Source organism: Mus caroli, unplaced genomic scaffold (assembly GCF_978045245.1).
Source record: "Mus caroli unplaced genomic scaffold, Mus_caroli_1 scaffold_7, whole genome shotgun sequence".
Taxonomy (NCBI): Eukaryota; Metazoa; Chordata; class Mammalia; order Rodentia; family Muridae; genus Mus; species Mus caroli.
Genome location: NW_028227262.1, coordinates 110511954 through 110530478, shown reverse-complemented (window position 1 = coordinate 110530478; position 18525 = coordinate 110511954). Strand labels below are relative to the sequence as shown.

At 41.2% G+C, this 18525-nt stretch overlaps 1 protein-coding gene across 1 annotated transcript in view; it reads right to left on the bottom strand.

Moving 5' to 3' along the window:
- Parp12 (poly(ADP-ribose) polymerase family member 12) overlaps positions 1-18525 on the bottom strand; it is a 34169-nt gene that overhangs the window by 3333 nt on the left and 12311 nt on the right. The window contains exons 4-10 of the mRNA XM_021164830.3: positions 17946-18047; positions 14573-14696; positions 12342-12537; positions 8615-8756; positions 5726-5822; positions 1591-1666; positions 485-615 (exon numbers count right to left, since the gene is read on the bottom strand). Coding sequence (XP_021020489.1) covers positions 485-615; positions 1591-1666; positions 5726-5822; positions 8615-8756; positions 12342-12537; positions 14573-14696; positions 17946-18047 — 868 coding nt within the window. The remainder of the gene's footprint in view (positions 1-484; positions 616-1590; positions 1667-5725; positions 5823-8614; positions 8757-12341; positions 12538-14572; positions 14697-17945; positions 18048-18525) is intronic.

The following is an 18525-nucleotide window of genomic DNA, read 5'->3' as shown; positions in this document are numbered from 1 at the left end:
ATGTGAGGACAAGTCGGCAGGCCCCAGGCCACCACTGAGAGTCATAATGAATTTCTACCCTCTGTGGAGAGATGCTGGGTGACCATGATCATGCTGGTCTTCATGTGATAGACAGACAGACAGACACACAGACAAACGATGCCCCTGCTCTCTGGCTACAGCTTTACATTCTTGAGGCTGATGGTGTGAGTGAGCTGTCTTGCTCTGGCCCCGCTGATCTTCAGAAAGTCAAGAGTGGACCAGAGTGGAGTCTGGCTTTGCTAGTCATGGTGAGAACAAGACCTGTGCTAGGGAATCTAGTCCCCTCACCTTTGCGCCACTATCATACAGGCTTAGGATAAGAAAGTAAGAGAACAGAGACAGTTCAAGGCACACAGCAGCACTGGGTGAGTATGGTGCTGCCTCTGACTGTCCTGAAGAGGCAGAGCATGTTAGTCAATAAGCAGCTAGCAGGACAAGAACGAGAGCTCTCAGTCACACATACCACTGGTAGACTTCCCATAGGCCCATGTTCTGGATCCGCTCGATCTTCTGAACAAAGTAGAAAGGTAGCGTACGGTTGAAGAGGTTCCACACTTTCTGATACTCTTCTGAGGAAGAGCTCAGAGTGATCTTCTACAATAGGAAAATATCTCTTATATGTCATTGTCAAATGATTCAAACACACAAGCTGTTCCTGTGACCACTAGGAACATCTATAAATTCAGGATAAAGCCAAAAATGATGGCTTGCTTCCTCTGCCCTGGGATGTAGTCTCTCAAGATATGGAATGTTTACAAGGTAATTTCCCTCTTGTTCACTGTAAAAATGCCCATAAGTCAGGCAGGTGGTGTCTAAGCCACCATCCTAAGTGTCTCTAGGATGTCAGTCCTTGTTCCTCTTTTATATCCCACACAGGTCAAAGACAAAACCATAAGAGCACATGGCCTGTGAGAACTGGAATCAACAGAGGTGTGTGCGCTCCTCCAGCCCTTCACATGCTGCCTCTTGTTACAATTTGTGCGTGCTTTGTATTCTGTGAGAAAAGTCCTCCCAGAATAGGCTTCATAATGGAAGAGTCTGTCTGCAGTCTTTAGCATGTTCCCAGCACTGGAAATCAGCCAACATGCCTCACACTGATGGAGCAGTAGGGGACATTCGTCAGGACAGTGTCCTGCTGCACAGCACTGCTCCCAGAAAGCAGATCTCAAATGAGCTACTGAACTGCCTTCCTGCCCACTGCTGTCTAGTGACTTCCCCTCTAAATGTCCTGTATCACATTCAAATATTCCCTGTTTCTCTCCATTTCTTACTGGAACAGACTGGTTGGTCTTAGAACCTCTGCTTAGAAGGCCCTTCCTTCTGCTCTTCCTGGCAAAGGTCACAGCTCATCTTTTTCTCATATCAACCACCTACTTTCTCTGGGCTCTCCAGTCAACTCATACAAAGTCACCCAGCCTAACGTCCCCAAGATCTACAAAAACAAAGCAGAAAGCCCACATGTATCTCTTCCCTCTGGTGTCATGAGACACAGCTGCATAAAGCTTTCTTTTCACACTCATCATCTCTACAGAACCCTCTCTGTCCAGCTCCAGGGTGTGAATCCCATACCTTAAATCCCAGGTCAGGCAGGGCTGCAGGGTCCCAGTAGTCTGGGATGATCTTTGGGCCGTGTAACTTAGTATTGCTAAAAGGTAAACAAAACTTAGACTCTTAATCTCTTAATCTTTTAGACACATGGAAGTCTATCACAGGCGAACTCTACTTACCAGGAGCACCAGCCCTGAGTCTCAGTGCAATGCATTTAAAAGCTAGAAGACAAGGAAGCACACAGCACAATGTTTCCAACAAAAGAGCACTTCCATCTTGCCTACCAGGCAAACCAAAAAGCTTTTCAGTCCTGAGAGATGCACTTCTCACCTGCATACCACCAACCACACAGAAGGAACAAAGCACTTGATTAAAGCAGTATACACAGGCCCCAGCTTTTATCCAACTCTTGAAATTCAAAAGACACCAAATGCTTTTTTGAAGCCTTAATGATATGCACTTGATATACAGAAAATATTTTCAAAGCTGTAAAATTGGTCTCCAAACCCACTTGGTCACATTAATTTGAGTTAAGCTGATAAGAGGCTTCTTGTGGCCTGTTATTTGTCCTCCTTAAATATGCATACATACACTCACACTGCTGTGCTAAATTAAAGGATGTCATAGAACAGAAGCACTGAAATACCTTCTAAAAATATAAACAAATAAAGCCTCACTTAAAAACCATATGACTCTAAAGGCTTAAGAACATTACTGTCAAAACTACAATCCAATTCATTTCCCTCTTATTGAAACCTCCAGTCCTTCCTACAGCAGATCTACCTTCTGGTTCTCCTTACATGGGATATGTCCAGGACATCCCAGAAAATGTCACAGTTTAGAAATAACTAAGCGGGCTGGTGAGATGGCTCAGTGGGTAAGAGCACCCGACTGCTCTTCCGAAGGTCCAGAGTTCAAATCCCAGCAACCACATGGTGGCTCACAACCATCCGTAACGAGATCTGGTGCCCTCTTCTGGAGTGTCTGAAGACAGCTACAGTGTACTTACATATAATAAATAAATAAATCTTAAAAAAAAAAAAAAAAAAAAAAGAAATAACTAAGCAAGGATCCATCGGAATAACCAGCCTGAAGGTTCTTTTTCACCAATTTCACCTATTAAGATGGCAAACTTAGCTGCGCATGGTGGCGCACACCTTTAATCTCAGCACTCGGGAGACAGAGGCAGGCGAATTTCTGAGTTCAGGGCCAGCCTGGTCTACAAAGTGAGTTCTAGGACAGCCAGAGCTATACAGAGAAACCCTGTCTCGAAAAACAAAAAATACAAAAAAAGATGGCAAACTTTTCAAGCAGATTATATAAATCAGCAGTTATTCTTCCTATGCTTAAAGAAAACACTTGGTACAAAAGAGGCAGTCTAATGACTTCTGATAAGCCTTGCTCCTTGATGTCTTTTTTTGTTTGTTTGTTTTTTGTTTTTTTGAGACAGGGTTTCTCTGTGTAGCCCTGGCTGTCCTGGAACTCACTCTGTAGACCAGGCTGGCCTTGAACTCAGAAATCCGCCTGCCTCTGCTTCCAAGTGCTGGGATTAAAGGCGTGCACCACCACGGCCAGCTCCTTGATGTCCTAAGTATTCCTTATGAACAGTTAATCGTGGTCTTTCTATTGTTTGTTCTTTGCAAATACTAAGGCCACATCCAAAAGCTTGGAAAATCTTCAGGTTAATGGAAAATAACTCATAACTGAGCACTCAATATTGGTCTCTTCTTTAATTATATAAATGACATTAAAATAAAAATAATTATATATAAATAATTAATAAATAAAAATAATAATTAAAAAATTAAGAAAACACTTGGAACACACATGTATGAAAACCATAAACAGACCTACAAGAACCACGCAGAACTGTGAGAAAAGCAGAGTGGATCCTTGACAACAGAAACTCAGTGGACTCACAGGCTAACTCATAGGCTCACCCATCTGTCAGGGTGAAGTGAGCTGGGAGATGTGTGTAATCAAAGAATCCAGAAATTAGCTCAAAGAGCACAGAGATGGGCAATGTGGGAGAAAGGCTTAGTGGGATCCAGTCAAGAATCTAAGGAAGCTCGAGACATAGCAGACCTGAGGAGACACATCAACAGCAGCTTTAAGAAGCCCACAGTCAAGAAGAATGAAGACCAAAGTGTGGACACTTTGCCCCTTCTTAGAATTGGGAACAAAACACCCATGGAAGGAGTTACAGAGACAAAGTTTGGAGCTAAGACGAAAGGATGGACCATCTAGAGACTGCCATATCCAGGGATCCATCCCATAATCAGCCTCCAAATGCTGACACCATTGCATACACTAGCAAGATTTTGCTGAAAGGACCCTGATATAGCTGTCTCTTATGGGACTACGCCGGGGCCTAGCAAACACAGAAGTGGATGCTCACAGTCAGCTATTAGATGGATCACAGGGCCCCCAATGGAGGAGCTAGAGAAAATACCCAAGGAGCTAAAGGGATCTGCAACCCTATAGGTGGAACAACATTATGAACTAACCAGTACCCCGGAGCTCTTGGCTCTAGCTGCATCTGTATCAAAAGATGGCCTAGTTGGCCATCACTGGAAAGAGAGGCCCATTGGACTTGCAAACTTTATATGCCCCAGTACAGGGGAATGCCAGGGCCAAAAAGTGGGAGTGGGGGGGGAGTCGGGGGGAGGATATGGGGGACTTTTGGGATAGCATTGGAAATGTAAATGAGGAAAATACCTAATTAAAAAAAATTTAAAAAAAAAGAAGCCCACAGAATCTCAATAAATATAGAAGGATAAATATAAACACAAGCCTACACACAGAAGAGTGAGGTACAGAACTCCAAGACCAAGACTTTAAAATGAGCCAGAGGGAGAAAAAGTGTGATAACATCAAAAAGTGCTAGTTAGACCAACAGCCAATTTCTCCAAAGCTAGAGTGGAAAGCAGAAGACAGTGGGGTGGAAGATAAACACAGAAAAGAGCAATCAGAAGCAAACAAAAATGGTTACCTCAATGGGAACAGGGTAAAAAGACAAACTTTTTTTTTTTTTTTTTTGGTTTTTTTTTTTTTTGAGACAGGGTTTCTTTGTGTAGCCCTGACTGTCCTGGTACTCACTCTATAGACCAGGCTGGCCTCAAACTCAGAAATTTGCCCGCCTGTGCCTCCCAAGTGCTGGGATTAAAGGCGTGCACCACCACGGCCAGCTGAGTTGTGACTTTTAAACAAGTATATATTTTAAATTTCATCAAAAATAAACTTGAAGGAAAAAAGAGGTCATATTCTCAAGAAATTATGTTGTTGTATTTGAGTCACAAGGCATTATTTCTTGGACTGATAATATACTTTTCCTCTTACTTATACCAAATCTTTTTTAGATGGCCTCCTTGTTATATAAACATAATAAATGTTACCTCTGAAGTCTTCAGAAAACCAACAAAACCTAAGCAATTCTGGCTTCTCAGGTTAATAAAGCTATGGGCAGTTGACAACATTGTTGGCTTAAAGTCCCAGCTTTGGCCATGGCACACTTAGACTATAAGGGAAACTTGGTACATCTTCACAATCCAGGGCATCTTCTTCTAGTACATACGCCATCTGGCTAGCTCCAACCCTACTGCACCTGCTCAAGACTAGGACATCGGATCAATAGCGAGATCTCAAGAATTCCCCATCTGTTGCAGAAAGTCTCTCTCCTCCCTTATGTTCTGCCTATGGGTTGATTCAATTAGAGGCCCCAAGCAGCCACCCTGGCACACAAGGAAACCCACTGTGAAAGTGAAGTTGGTTTGTTAATGACTACTATACCACTTTTCTTAATTTTGGTATTCCATGATATTCAAGGATGAAATACATGAGCCTTTATTATTTCATTACTTCAACATTTGTAAAGATTTAAGTTTATAATTTAGTTGTCACATTCAAAGACAAACTGATGGGCTTCAAATCTAACCAGGTTTGCACATCTCACTAAATAGCCTTGATGAAACCCACAATGCTAATTCTCACTGTGGCTTAAAGACTTTCCCAACTAGTAGGTTTGAAAGACAGTAGCATGCTAGTCACACATGCTAGTCAGTACCCTTCCATGCAGTCTGAGAAGCTTCCTGTAACTGAAAGCAAAGCACTCCTCAACCAAAACCACATATCAAGCTAACGCACAAATATCACTTACCAGGACTGCTTCATCTGCACATCCTGGGGAGACACATACTTGGGTCTGCGACAAACCTTTCTGATAGTGCCATATACAAGGTTTTTCTGCAGAAAATCTGAAAAAACATTCCAATGAAAAAAATTACACCCAGAGACACATACATACACACACACACACACACACACACAGAGTGGGGGTGCATGCACAGCAGGAATGTTCTCTAAACGTAAATTAAATGGGTTGGACAGATAATACAACATGTAAAACTCAAGATCAGTCTTAAAATTAAGGCAATTTTATACATTTCAAACATTCATAAAGAAAATAGGTATCCTTAGGAGACTGAGTTTAATGAATAGAGAAATGATTAGTAATTGATGTTATCAATTATACGAGTGCTTTTGAATTGTTCCTTCCAATCACATTTAAATTAATATTTTGCTCAGCATTTCTTTCCAGCTTGGATGTAAAGAGGTTCCAGTCAAGCCTGAAACCAAATTATTGTATCTTGAGTTAATGTAATTTATATGTAATCATTTTGTCCTTATAACTTTTTAAAAATTTTTGAGTAAACTGACAACCTTTAATCAATCTTTTCAAACCTATGTTCTCTTTAATAGACTAAACATCTGACTCACCCTCAATAGCAGATTCACTCCAAGAACTGAGGGTGTGTACCATCCACCCTTTGTACTGAAAATGACAAATGTCTAGAAGTCGTGTCTCTTAGTAGGTGCTACTTTTACACTTAAATATATAAAGCCAACTTTGATTTTCATTTTAGGAACATTTTAATATTAAAAATTATAGCTATCTGGAACTCAGCTGTCTTTGTACATAGACTGTATAGTACCTGGAGGATGTGTCCCTTACACTCAGCGAAACCCACTGTTTCTGGAGTCCAGTGTTCACCCAGGAGCTTCCACAACCCCTGTCACCCCTCATTCAGCCATCCACTGAAGCTCAGCTTACTGACACACTTGGATTATTATCTATAGTGAGTCTCAGACAACCTTTTACTAGTAAAAATAGGCTATTCAGAATATATGGACTGGTTACATATATGTTAGATATCTTCTCTAACATTCCATGGAGAGAAAAGAGCCCCTTTCCTTGTTGTTGTAAGGAAACCTTGTTGATTCCTTAATTTATACTGTGATATATCCCTGAAGGAGCTTGCTTTGGAGGACTCTGTCTATTGACAGCCAGCGACTAGAATGTCTTTCCTCTGCTGCTAGAAACTTGGTTGTTGCCTTAAGTTGCTCTTTCATGACAAGCATCTTTACCAAAGCTGGTCTCCCCAAACACAGAATAAGTCATTTGGGCTGCTGTGTATATACATTTGAAAGTATTTGCTTCCTAATAATCAGTAAGTCTATGTGGTAGTTTGCTTTGAGATTCTATTTCATTATATATAGTAAGGACTGTGTAGATGAAGCCAATGACTTCCATCCTTTTCTTTTGAAGATACTATTATGTACCAAAAACCAAAAGCAACAGGCAAACTGTGACCACCCAGTGACCTTAGGTCAGGCCACTGTGAGCATGATTTTTCTTGCTATACACTTATAGTTATAGCTATATCCTTGTCCTAAAAGTCTGCTCTATCTCCAGACTGAAGTCCAAGAACCTGAAAGGTGTGTCTGACATTTTTGTTGTATCTGTTTTATGTTTTCCAGATGTTTAAAAGATCTACTCTAACCTTTGGTTAGCATCAGTCAGAGGAGCGACAGCTGCATAAACTAGCCTGCACGGCACTCCTGTCTTTCCTATCTCCTGTGCTCTTCTACACACTATCATCAATTATAGGGACTGTCATTTGTGACACTCATGCCTTGGTTGGTATCGTCCAGTAGAAGTCATTCCGCTGGAGAGCAGAAGAAACTTCTCTGAGAGGCAAGACAAGCTGTAGGAGTCTTCTTTAAACAAAACCACAAGTGCTGCAAAAGCACAAACCAAAAATAACCAGCCCAAAGCAAGCAGCCAAGGGGCTTTAGGAAGATCCACTAATGGCACTTTATTGCTTTCTACAGAGAAGAAAACATACAAAATAGTGAAGGTAGCCAGCACATTGCACCAAAATCAAGCCCTCTGATTCCCTTTAACATGCTGCATTTGCAAGATGCCAAATATAAAATATTATATGTAATTCAAACTGAGCAGAGCAGACGGGCATGTCTGCATGGAGATGGTATGAGAAACTACAGCAAAACTGAAAAACATTTTCACAAATCAGCCAATGAAGAACTGGCCAATGGGTGATTGGTCTGCTTTTGTCTGTTAAGATATATGGGAAAAATCATCTCAGCTCCAGCTTCTGGGCACTATATGTACAGAACTTTTAATTAGTATGTTCTGAGCCAGGCGTGGTGGCGCACACCTTTAATCCCAGCACTCGGGAGGCAGAGGCAGGCGGATTTCTGAGTTCGAGACCAGCCTGGTCTACAGAGTGAGTTCCAGGACAGCCAGGGCATCACAGAGAAACCCTGTCTCGAAAAACCAAAAAGAAAAAAAAAAAAAAAAAGTATGTCCTATAACATGCTAAACCCGACTTTGTCCCATTAAGACTGAAAGAAGGGTGGTAGTTTCAGTGCCATACCAGGAATAATAAGGTGACACTGTGACACTTATAGCAAAGCCCCTTGGGCCTTCTCAGAAACTGAGATTAACCTTCAGAAACAGAACAGTCACACTACTCACTGACCCTGTCTTCGCATGTTAGAAAAGCTCCTTATTCTCATATCCTCATGTCCTCAAAGCACATCTCCTTGACAGCATGGACAGTATCATCTGTCGATGGGTCTCTCTGCCTTTTGGGACAGATATACCCTCCTTTCCTTTATTATAGCAGCCCAGGCCCCAGGTAAATATGGGAGAGCTAGACTCTACCCTACAAGTAAGAGGTACCTTTGAAGTGTAACTCATAGTTGTGTTTTCCAGCCTGGAACTTCAAGGTGGCTGCCTGGGCATCAGCCCCTGGAGCACAGAATGCCAAGTAAGCCTTTTCCACGTCACTGCTGCTGATGGTGGTCACAGGGTGCCCTGAGCCCTGTAAGGGGAAATACAGAGGTGTAATGGAGGCAAGAGACTATTGAAAATGAATTGTTCTTAATATAAATGTAAACAAATGAATTAATCTGGTGGCTGTAATTCTTTACCTTCTGTTAGTCTCCAAGGGCTGCACAAAGAAACCAAGATCTATTTTAAAATTATACCTCAATAGCTGACCCATTAAATGTTCCATCTTTACTTTCTATGCTAGTCTAGCTACCTCCAAGCCCCATCCCATGACACTTGTATATTAGTATTGATCTGGTTCTTTAGACCCCTTCCTCATGGCTCCAATTCCTCCATCCTACAGGCAAGTCTCTCCTCTTCCTCTCCTTCCTCTAGTTAGCAGACGCCTTGCCCTATTCTCTCTTCTGCCCAGCCACTGGAGGATCAGCATTTATTGACAAGACAGAGAATCAATGGTAAGAACTATTTACACAAACTCGAGACAGGAGATTCATGGTATAAGCATTACAATACTGTGTTGAGATTGAGATAAGATGTGAGGGAAGAGAAATCAGTGTTTGAATAACCCAAGGGTACACTTTGCATGGTGTACAGAACCTTATGTCTACAGCCTATGGTGATGAGCAAAGATGCTAGTCAATCCAGCCTCTGTTTTAGACAGGTTATCTTGTTATAGGAAAAGAAGAAGGCACCAGAGAGCAGAGTGAGGGTTGGGAGGGGGCGTGGAAGGGAATGACAAGACTCTCCTGAAGCTATTCTTGTAAACAGAAGACAGTAACTACAGGTCCTGCTAAGCAGAGTAACTGAGATATCAGCCACGAAAAAGCATAGAACAGCAGAAAAAAGCATCAGCAGGAAAAGGTACTTGCCATCAAGGTAGATAACCTGAGTTCAATCCTTAGAAGAAGAGAACCAACTGTCACACACACACAAAAATAAACATTTTTAAAATTTTTTTCAGAATAGATGACACAACCCATTCAAATGACAGTAAAATATCAACAGTAAATTCACATAGGCTACTTAGCTCATCAGCTCAAAGAATACTACCTCTTATAAAATGGCTAGCTATTTTACAACAGTAACCATTTCTCTTAACTCCCCGCCAGCCCTCCTCCCAGTTTCCAGCCCAAGTCCTTCAAATTTCTCCCAACTGTTCCTCCCTCCCTCAGCTCACCAACAGTCTGCGTAAACTGAGAGACTGTCCCTTCTCCCAGTTTTCTCAACACTAGCAGCTCCAAACTGTAACAACTGTTCTAGCCTATCTGCTCAGCTCAACTTCTCTGGCTCAATTGACTCCTAGCAATACCTTCTCCACCAACTTCCTTCTCTTCTCCCTCTGATAGCCCCTTCCAACCCCAGGCCCCCAGCTGGCTTTTTTTTATATCCCAGAAATCCAAGAGGTCACCAACATTTTGCCTCTTTCTATTTGGGGGTGGAGGGGTGGGGGGGTTCCTCTCTCTGTTTCAGTCACTGGGAATGAACCTACTTGTTGTCACTTTTAATATTTTCTTGTTTTTTTTTTTTTTTAATTTCCAAGCTTCTCTAATTCCACCCATATTTTTTTTTCCTGTTGATTTACCCATTTTATAAACAAAACAGCCTAAAGTGAGTACAAGGAGAAAAAACTACTGCTGACAACCATGGGAAGCATGTCCCAACAGCCTCAGCATATAAGCTTGTCAGCTTTTAAAGCAACGTATCCATCCCTCCTTTTCCTGCCTTTTGCCCTATTGTACTTGAACTCAAACCTCCCATTCTGTCTAGCCTTGTTGTAAAATATGTGGGTTTTTTTTTATTTTTTCTTTTAATGTTTCTTTTCCTGCAAACAGCCCAATAGGTGCCACTTGTAGCTGGTCTATGCAGGTTCAATTTTGAATGCAGTAAGTACTTGAACCTGTGAATACCAAGTATGAAAGTGTTATTAGACCAATAGAGGTGAGAGCAGCGCCTATGGAAGAATGGCTCAGGGAGATGACTGATATTGGTTATAAAGTGTGTAATGCCATGATAATTGGGCAAGCCATAGCTAAATATTTTAGATCTCAAAATTGATGGTGTTTTAACTGTTGAAGACATGGTCATTTGTAGAGATTGTAACCAAGCCACCAAAGGTCTCATATCGCAAAATGACTGGTGCTTTAATTGAGGGAAATATGGTCATTTGCAATAAAATTGTAAACAAGGCATCTCTAAAAGCAATGGTGTTTCTAAATATAAACCACAAAGAAGGCCTAGGTTCCAAGGGTGTTCAGGCAACATGGCAAAGGGCTGCTACTAGACCAGTGAGTATAGGTCCAAGAGAGATAGCCAAGGCAATTTCTTGCCATCAGAAATAAAATTGGGGGCCTAGCTCTAGAGCCTGCAGCAGAAGTAGAGGCTTTTTGACCGTCAGCCAGGAAATAACAAACAAGCAGAAAAATCCCAACTAAGTACTGAAGATCTATGCATGCTACTGAAGGCAGTGATGCTCTAGACTTGGCCACAGATAAACATCTTATACTGCGCCCCAAAATCCAATGTTATAAAATATCTACTAGAGTTTGTGGTTCTTTACCCATCAGGGACAGTAGGAATGGTCTTGGGAATGAGTGAGCTAACTTCCCAAGAATTCCTTGTGCATCCAAGAATTTAACAGATAAAGGTTTCAAAGGAGAAATTAAAGTGATGGCCCATGTAAAAAGAGAGATGCAAGTGAGCACAGGTGACAGGATTGCTCGGCTGTAACGGCTTCCCTACATCAAAGACAAAGCTGTTACAGTAGAAAGACCAGGAGGATTTGGAAATACAAGAAAACAGGTATTTTGGCAAACTGTTGTTAATGATTGGAATCCAAAATTGAAGTTGCAAGTGAACAACACTGAAATAGAAGATTTGGATACAGGGGTTGATGTAACTATCATCTCACAAAAATCTTGGAATTCAGAATGGCCATTTCAAAAGATTTCTTAGAATTTGCACAGCTTGGGTATGGCTCTCATCACCTTATTTGAGGAAAATAAAGTGACATTTACTAAGAACAAGAAACCCATGACTTGGTACAACCTCCAACAAGCCAGGGAGTACAAATGCCCATGAGGCCCCACAGATGATTTTCACTATGGAAGAGGATCTCTATATAAGTGGCTTTTTTCACATACTGCATTTCTATAAGTCTCCAGAGACTCCTTTTGATCACAGCCATTGTAGACATCTTCAAATAATGGACAATGAGTTACCTGGTTTGTGTTCAAAATCAATGGTATTGTAAATCCTTATTCTCATACAATCCTATCTTCTAAAACTATAGAAACAGTCAAGAAAGGCACTTTGAAAGCCTTCAACATTACACCACAGTTATACTAGGCACTAACTCCAGAGTTTTCTATTAACTAATAAAATCACTGAAAAAACGCTGACATCATGACAGTTATTTAATATTAAATAACATTCATTAGTTATTTAACATTAATTAATGAACAAAGACTTCTAATTCAAAGATAGGCTTATAAAGATATACTGTCTCCCAGGTATCTTAAGATTCTGGTGACTATCAAATATGCTTGCTGGATCTTTGTGCTTTTGTTTAGAATGGCTTCATCTTCTATAAAGCAGTCATCCTTTTCACCACACTTACTTGTCGTCCATATTCCTGCCAAGAACCAAGCTCATCCATCCAGTACCAGACCCAGTCAGTAGTGAGGATGAAGTGTGGGGGTTTGGTGACTGAAGAAGCTGTGGAGAGTCGGCGAGCCAGAGTATTACCAAACTTCATGGAATTAAAGTCTAAATTATCAAAGTGAAAGCCAGCAGCTGACTCTGTATACACAATCCTGCAAATGAAAGTGAACAGCAGATGAAAACGTCACCAATCAAACAGCACAGCCATTGTGCTTCCACCTATGAGAATATATGACAGGTAGATACAAATAGCAAATATGTTATACTCAGTTTTAGAAATGTTTCCAAAGGTGGGGAAAGCTGCTTTTTACGATCATCACTTCTCCTTTGTGAAAAAAAATAAAATAAAGGTGATACAGAAGACTGGATATTATGAAAACTCTGACTGTAAATATAGAAATGTTGGTTAAAATATTCTTTAAAATAATTAGGGGTGGAAATATGGTGAAAGCAGAACAGCACCCTGGGTATGATCTCCAAAGCTACAAAAAATAAAATGCATTACTAAACTGTCAAAAAATGAACAGAACTCCTTAGAAAACACAACTAACAATAGTTAGCACGCAGTGAGCAGTGCCAGCACCTGCATACACAGTTTATGTGTAGGAAGGTCAATGTTTACAGCCCTCTGTTTTGGGGTAAGACTGTTATTGCCATGTAACAAATGGAAATAAAAGCCCATGAATGCTAAGAAATCATCTGAGCAAACACAGCCAGCAAACAAGGTACGAAGGAGACAGTCTGGCCGCACAGCCTTGGTTGCTAGCAACCAGTCCAGACTCCTTGCAAAATGAGGTAACGCTCAAGAAACCACAATGCTGTTAGACTCCAGGCCTATCAGTATACAGCAAATGGTTCAACTTACAGGTCCACAGATGAGCAAAACTAGTCTAAGGTGAGAGTAGTTAGTCAAGTGGACTGAATGAAGAACCTTCTAGGTGATGAGATAGTCTGTATTCTGGCTACATATGCAAATACATTTACTAAAAGTAATATTTATGCATAACATTGTCTAAAATTAGCTTCAAGAGAAACATTATGGATGCTGTGTGAGCTATTTAATCTTGCTAAGGGAAATAATTTGTTTCACATTCTTAGCCAATAGCAATTTGCACATATGCACTTTTTATTTTAGATATTCAAAGTCTCTTTTTAGGGAGCTCAGCGGTTAAGAGCACTTGCTGCTTTTAGAGAGGATCAGATTTTGGTTCCCAGCACCCACTGTGGGTGCCTATAACTGCCTATTACTTTACCTTCAGGGGATCCGATACCTTTCTGTGGCCTCTACAGGCAACTTCACTCACATTCTCTCTCTCTCTTTCACATACACACACACACACACACACACAAACATAACCAAAAATAAAACCAAAACTTTTTTTAATAAAGATTTATTTTTATATATAGGTATTTTGTCTGCACATATTTACCACATGAGTGCAGTACCTGAAGAGGCTGGAAAGGGCCTAAGACCCTCTATGATGGGAAGGAAGTGCCGACACTTAGCTACCATGTGGACGCCAGAACCAAACACAGGGCTTTTGTCAGAGCAATAAGTTCTCTACCTACTATGATACTCTCCAGTCCATGACCAAAATAATAATAAAAAAATTAATTAACTTTTTTAGCCATACATCACAGCACATTTTAAAAGAGTAATGGCTAGATACTTAAAGGAAGACTACCTGGGTCTTCCATGTTTACATGAATTGGCTGAGTGAAAATGCTAGAAAAAAATTCAAGAATAAAAACATTCAGGTTAAAATAGTTTGGCTGTGTGACTTTGTGAGAAAGACTAGAAGTTTACAAACTCCTAGTTATAGACAATCTCTTGATCGTCTATAATAGATAACTGTGTGTGACCAGTCCCAGCAGCAAGTAATTGAGATTACTTGGTCTTGGTACCACCTTTTCTCACAGCTCCTCCCTGAATGGAAGAAAGCAGGAGAACAGATAACTAGTATACACCATAGCCAGTATGAACATGGGCTTCCACCTCCATATCAAGCTTTGGGGTGTGTGTGTGTGTGTGTGTGTGTGTGTGTGCGCGTGCACGAGAGTGCACATGCGCTTGAGTGTACAGACACACTCATGCATGCACATACTATGGTTTAAACTAAATCTGTTATGCTACACATAAAAGGCTGGGCACAAAGCCACGATGAGGGGCATGTTTCCTTCTCCTACCTGTCTTTACTGGGATTGCTATATGCTTCTTCAATAAGCTCCATGTTGTCCAAATCCTTCCATTTGCCTCCATCCAAGAATTGCCACCGATATGGCAAATGAAAATGAACTCGATGGCACTTTTCTAAAATAGAAACATAAAGTAGTCAGACACCCTAGCGTAAGCAGCGTGGCCCCACCCTAATGCCGGCCTTGGGAATGGTCCTGATTATTGACCTGAGAGCATCCTGGGAAGTTCTGAGGAAGTTTTGCTTTGTTAGCGCAGTTACACCCATGCATTTACATACTGAAGTACTATGGGTCATACTATGGGAGTCTTCCCTTTAAATAGGGCATTACAATGAGTTGTCAAAAGATATGTGTCAGTCTAGAATGACATTCATGACCATAAAGAAGCTGATCATAAAAGTTCCCAGTCCTGCAGAGGGCAGTCAAGCTGTTCCTTGTCTCTATGCACATAGAGATGTGGAGGAGCAGAGGTCAGATTCCAGATTGAACTCCAAAAGGAATCCATCCCAGAATCTAGCTTGATGGCTGAGGCAGGAGAATCACAAGTTCAAAATAAAAATATGGTTGGAAACAGAGTTCCTCAACAGAACATGTGCCGCCTAGCATAGATAAAAGCCTTAAGATCTATCTGTATTGGGAGGGGAGGGGAGGGGAGGGGAGGGGAGGGGAGTCCGTCTGACCATGTAACCTTACCACATCCCACTGAAGGTGACTTGGTATCCATCAGTATCCATGACTCCCCTCTACTTTCCCTGTCTTCCATACCATAGGCTCACCACTGCCCTCCCCTTCAGGCCCTTGCACCCTGCCCCATCTTTGCTTATGCTGTCTCTGACACTTTCTTTCAAAAGTCGTGTGAGTTTCTGGTACATTTGTACAGAGATGGTGACGAGGATAGGAAGGAAAAAAGCCTAAGAAGCTCACTGAAATAGAGATATAGCCAAGATATAACTATTGGAAAGATACTCAACCAGGTGCAAAAGGTTTCTATATATAAAAATAGGAGATGGAGAGATTAGTAGTATTCTAATTAAAAACACATACAAATGCAGATATTTCTTGTAGAAGCATAAGGAAAGGCTTGTCATTTTGCACGTTTTGAATTGAGTCTTAAGACTTTAGTATGTGGTTTCCAAAAGTAAGCAACTGGTTAAGCAAAACAAGGAAGGTGCATGTGTGCTAATGCTATATAAGAACAATGCCAAATACACATAGACATTTACTATAAAGAGACATATATACTAGTATACATGCCACATCTTTCTAGACAGACACCCAAGGAGCAGGATATCACTGTTTTTGTTTTTAAAGGACCTACTTAGCTGCTAAGAAAAAGGAGGTTGATAAAGATTCATTTCTTATTAACATTAGTTAACCCATTTTAATTCACATTTTTAAAAATTAATTTAAGCTAAAAGTTGAAAATTAAAATGTCCTAAACTATGCACATTCTTTCTCAATGTGAGACCTTTCCCAAACTCTAAAAAGGTGATGTTGTCAAGGAGTACCAGAGTAGCCTGTTGACACTGCTAGGGCTTGTCAAAAAACAGGCCAGGAGCTATGCAGACACAGCAAAAAGGGGTACAAGGTCAAGAGGCCTCATGAAATAAGCTTGGGTGCTCAGGCAAGGAAAGCTCTTACATTTAACAAGGCAGGAAGGACACAGCCACCTTGGGGACTTGCAACTCCTTCATTTGAACAGAGTTTGCGCTTACATGACTCACACTGGACTCAGAGACCTATTGGATTCTTGACAAGGAATGAATCTAACAAATAATGAAGCACTGGGCCAGGCTGTAGTCATGGTCCAGATGCTGTGACCAAACCAAGAGTTTCTGTTCCCTACCTGAAGGACACTAAAGAAAATGAACAGAGGTGAGCAGAAAGCACCCAGTGTTGAAAAGCTAGATTGACAAACCCCAAGTACAAGCAAATCCTGGGTAGCCTGAGGAAAATCTTCAAGGAAGAAAACAGCTCCCAAGAAAGAGTGTCTTCCCCATGCCCACCAGACTGAGGCCTCAGAAAGGACCCAGGGATCCAAGGCTGTGGCTAACAGTAAACTGGGAACTGAATATGATGGCCAGGCAATCACCGCTGTAGGTCCCTGGGAGAAGCCACTGCAACCACAGCAGCTGGTGAGAATTTTGGCACAACAGTGGATGCAGGAAGCAACCTTCCTCCATGATACCCTGCCCTCTTTATCTGCCTCCTTCTAACACCCCAACCTCAACATGATCCAGGCTCTAGGCTTTCCGGCTGAGTTACATAAATGCCATCTCAATTTGGAAGGCGAAGCACCCAGACCACACTGCTAGAGAGAAGAGCAAATGTAAAAAGCACTCAGCAGCAATGAAGAGCGCTCCAAAGAAAACAGTCATTTAGGAGCCCCTAAACTACAAAGCCGGCAGGATAACGTTGAAGCAAAAGGTGATTTAAAAAAAAAGGAACAAATAAATCTTTAAAAACAAGAATGAAGGGGCAAGAAAGATAGGATGCCCTTTCAGAGGATGCAGGTTTGCTTCCCAGCACTGACATGGTAGTCCACAGCCTTCTATAAGTCCGGTTCCAAGGGACCAGATACCCTCTTCTGGCCTTCCTGAAACCAGGCACAAGCATGGTACACAGACATATGTAGGCAAACTTCCATACATGTAAGATAAAATTTAATCTGAAATAAAATGCATAAAATAAGTGTGGCCCAACATACAGCAAGTGTGTACCACTGGAGAAGGATGAAGCAGATGGAAATCTTTCTGCTCCGCTCTGTACCATCTAACTCCTTTTTCACAAAGTGAAAACACTCATGATTGCTTGTGTGACATCTAAAGACTAAAAACGAAATACAACATTTCAGTCGCTGCAGTCACAGGACTTAAGAATCTTTAGTCAAAGACAGACTGTTAGTGAAGAACATAAAGCTTGTGTGAAAATACGGACCCCACAAGAATGACTATGTGTGGTAAAGGAAGGCAAGCAGGGACCACTAGCCCAATACTTGAGGACACCTTGGACAATCCTCTAAGTGCTAATAAAAGTGCCTCCATCTCCTCACTGCAATTTTCCCAGTTTCTGAGACTTCCCTAGGCTGTTACCCTACAGAAGTGGCAATTATCTTAGCTTAGGCTAGACTAAGTAGCTCCATTTCATTAAGTTCTGTGGCCATTTGACACTCACCTGGTACAGATCCAAAGTCTATATTCCCCATCATCTACAGCTTCATTTAAAAAATGCAAATAATTTCTTTTATCCTCAGCAAAGCAGACTCAGAACGAGTTTGTCAAGACCCCTGCTCTCTTTGGGAGTCCTTAAAGCAGTCCCAGTAATGAGAAGCAGTCTCCCCTCCCATGAAGAGCAGCTAACTTACCTTGGAAGCTACAACTCTTCCGAATATGGTACAAGCAAATCTGCTCGCTCTCCTCCGGGCTAGGAGTGCCTGGTGACACAGGACCTGAACTGTCTTTTCTTTCTACAAAGAAACAACACAAGATATGTCAGCTCCTATCAACACTTCTCATGTAGGATTCACAGTGAAAAGGAAGGAAGAATTTATCCACGTCTGTGCAAAAGTGGCCTAGGCAAACTGACAGACCCTATCCTGCGAGGAACAAAAGTACCCCCAGTCACACAGGTGGGCACAGACTTTTGGGTGACTCCCAGCACATAGTTTTTTTTTACTAAGTCTAGGACACCACAGAGGGGTATTTTTAAATTCTGACTATCCATCCAAGTCACTAGGAAAGAAAAATAGAAAGGTATTTGAAAATATCACATTTAATTTCTATAGCAAATATTTGTCAATGAAATCTTTAGAACTGGGTACTAACAGAAAAGATAATATATGGAAAGTTTTTATCTCCAAATAAAATATTCTTACTTTTAGTTTACTTGAAGGGCTCTTAAAACAAGACAAGTATGTTAGGTTCTTTCAAAGGGCACCATTCTTA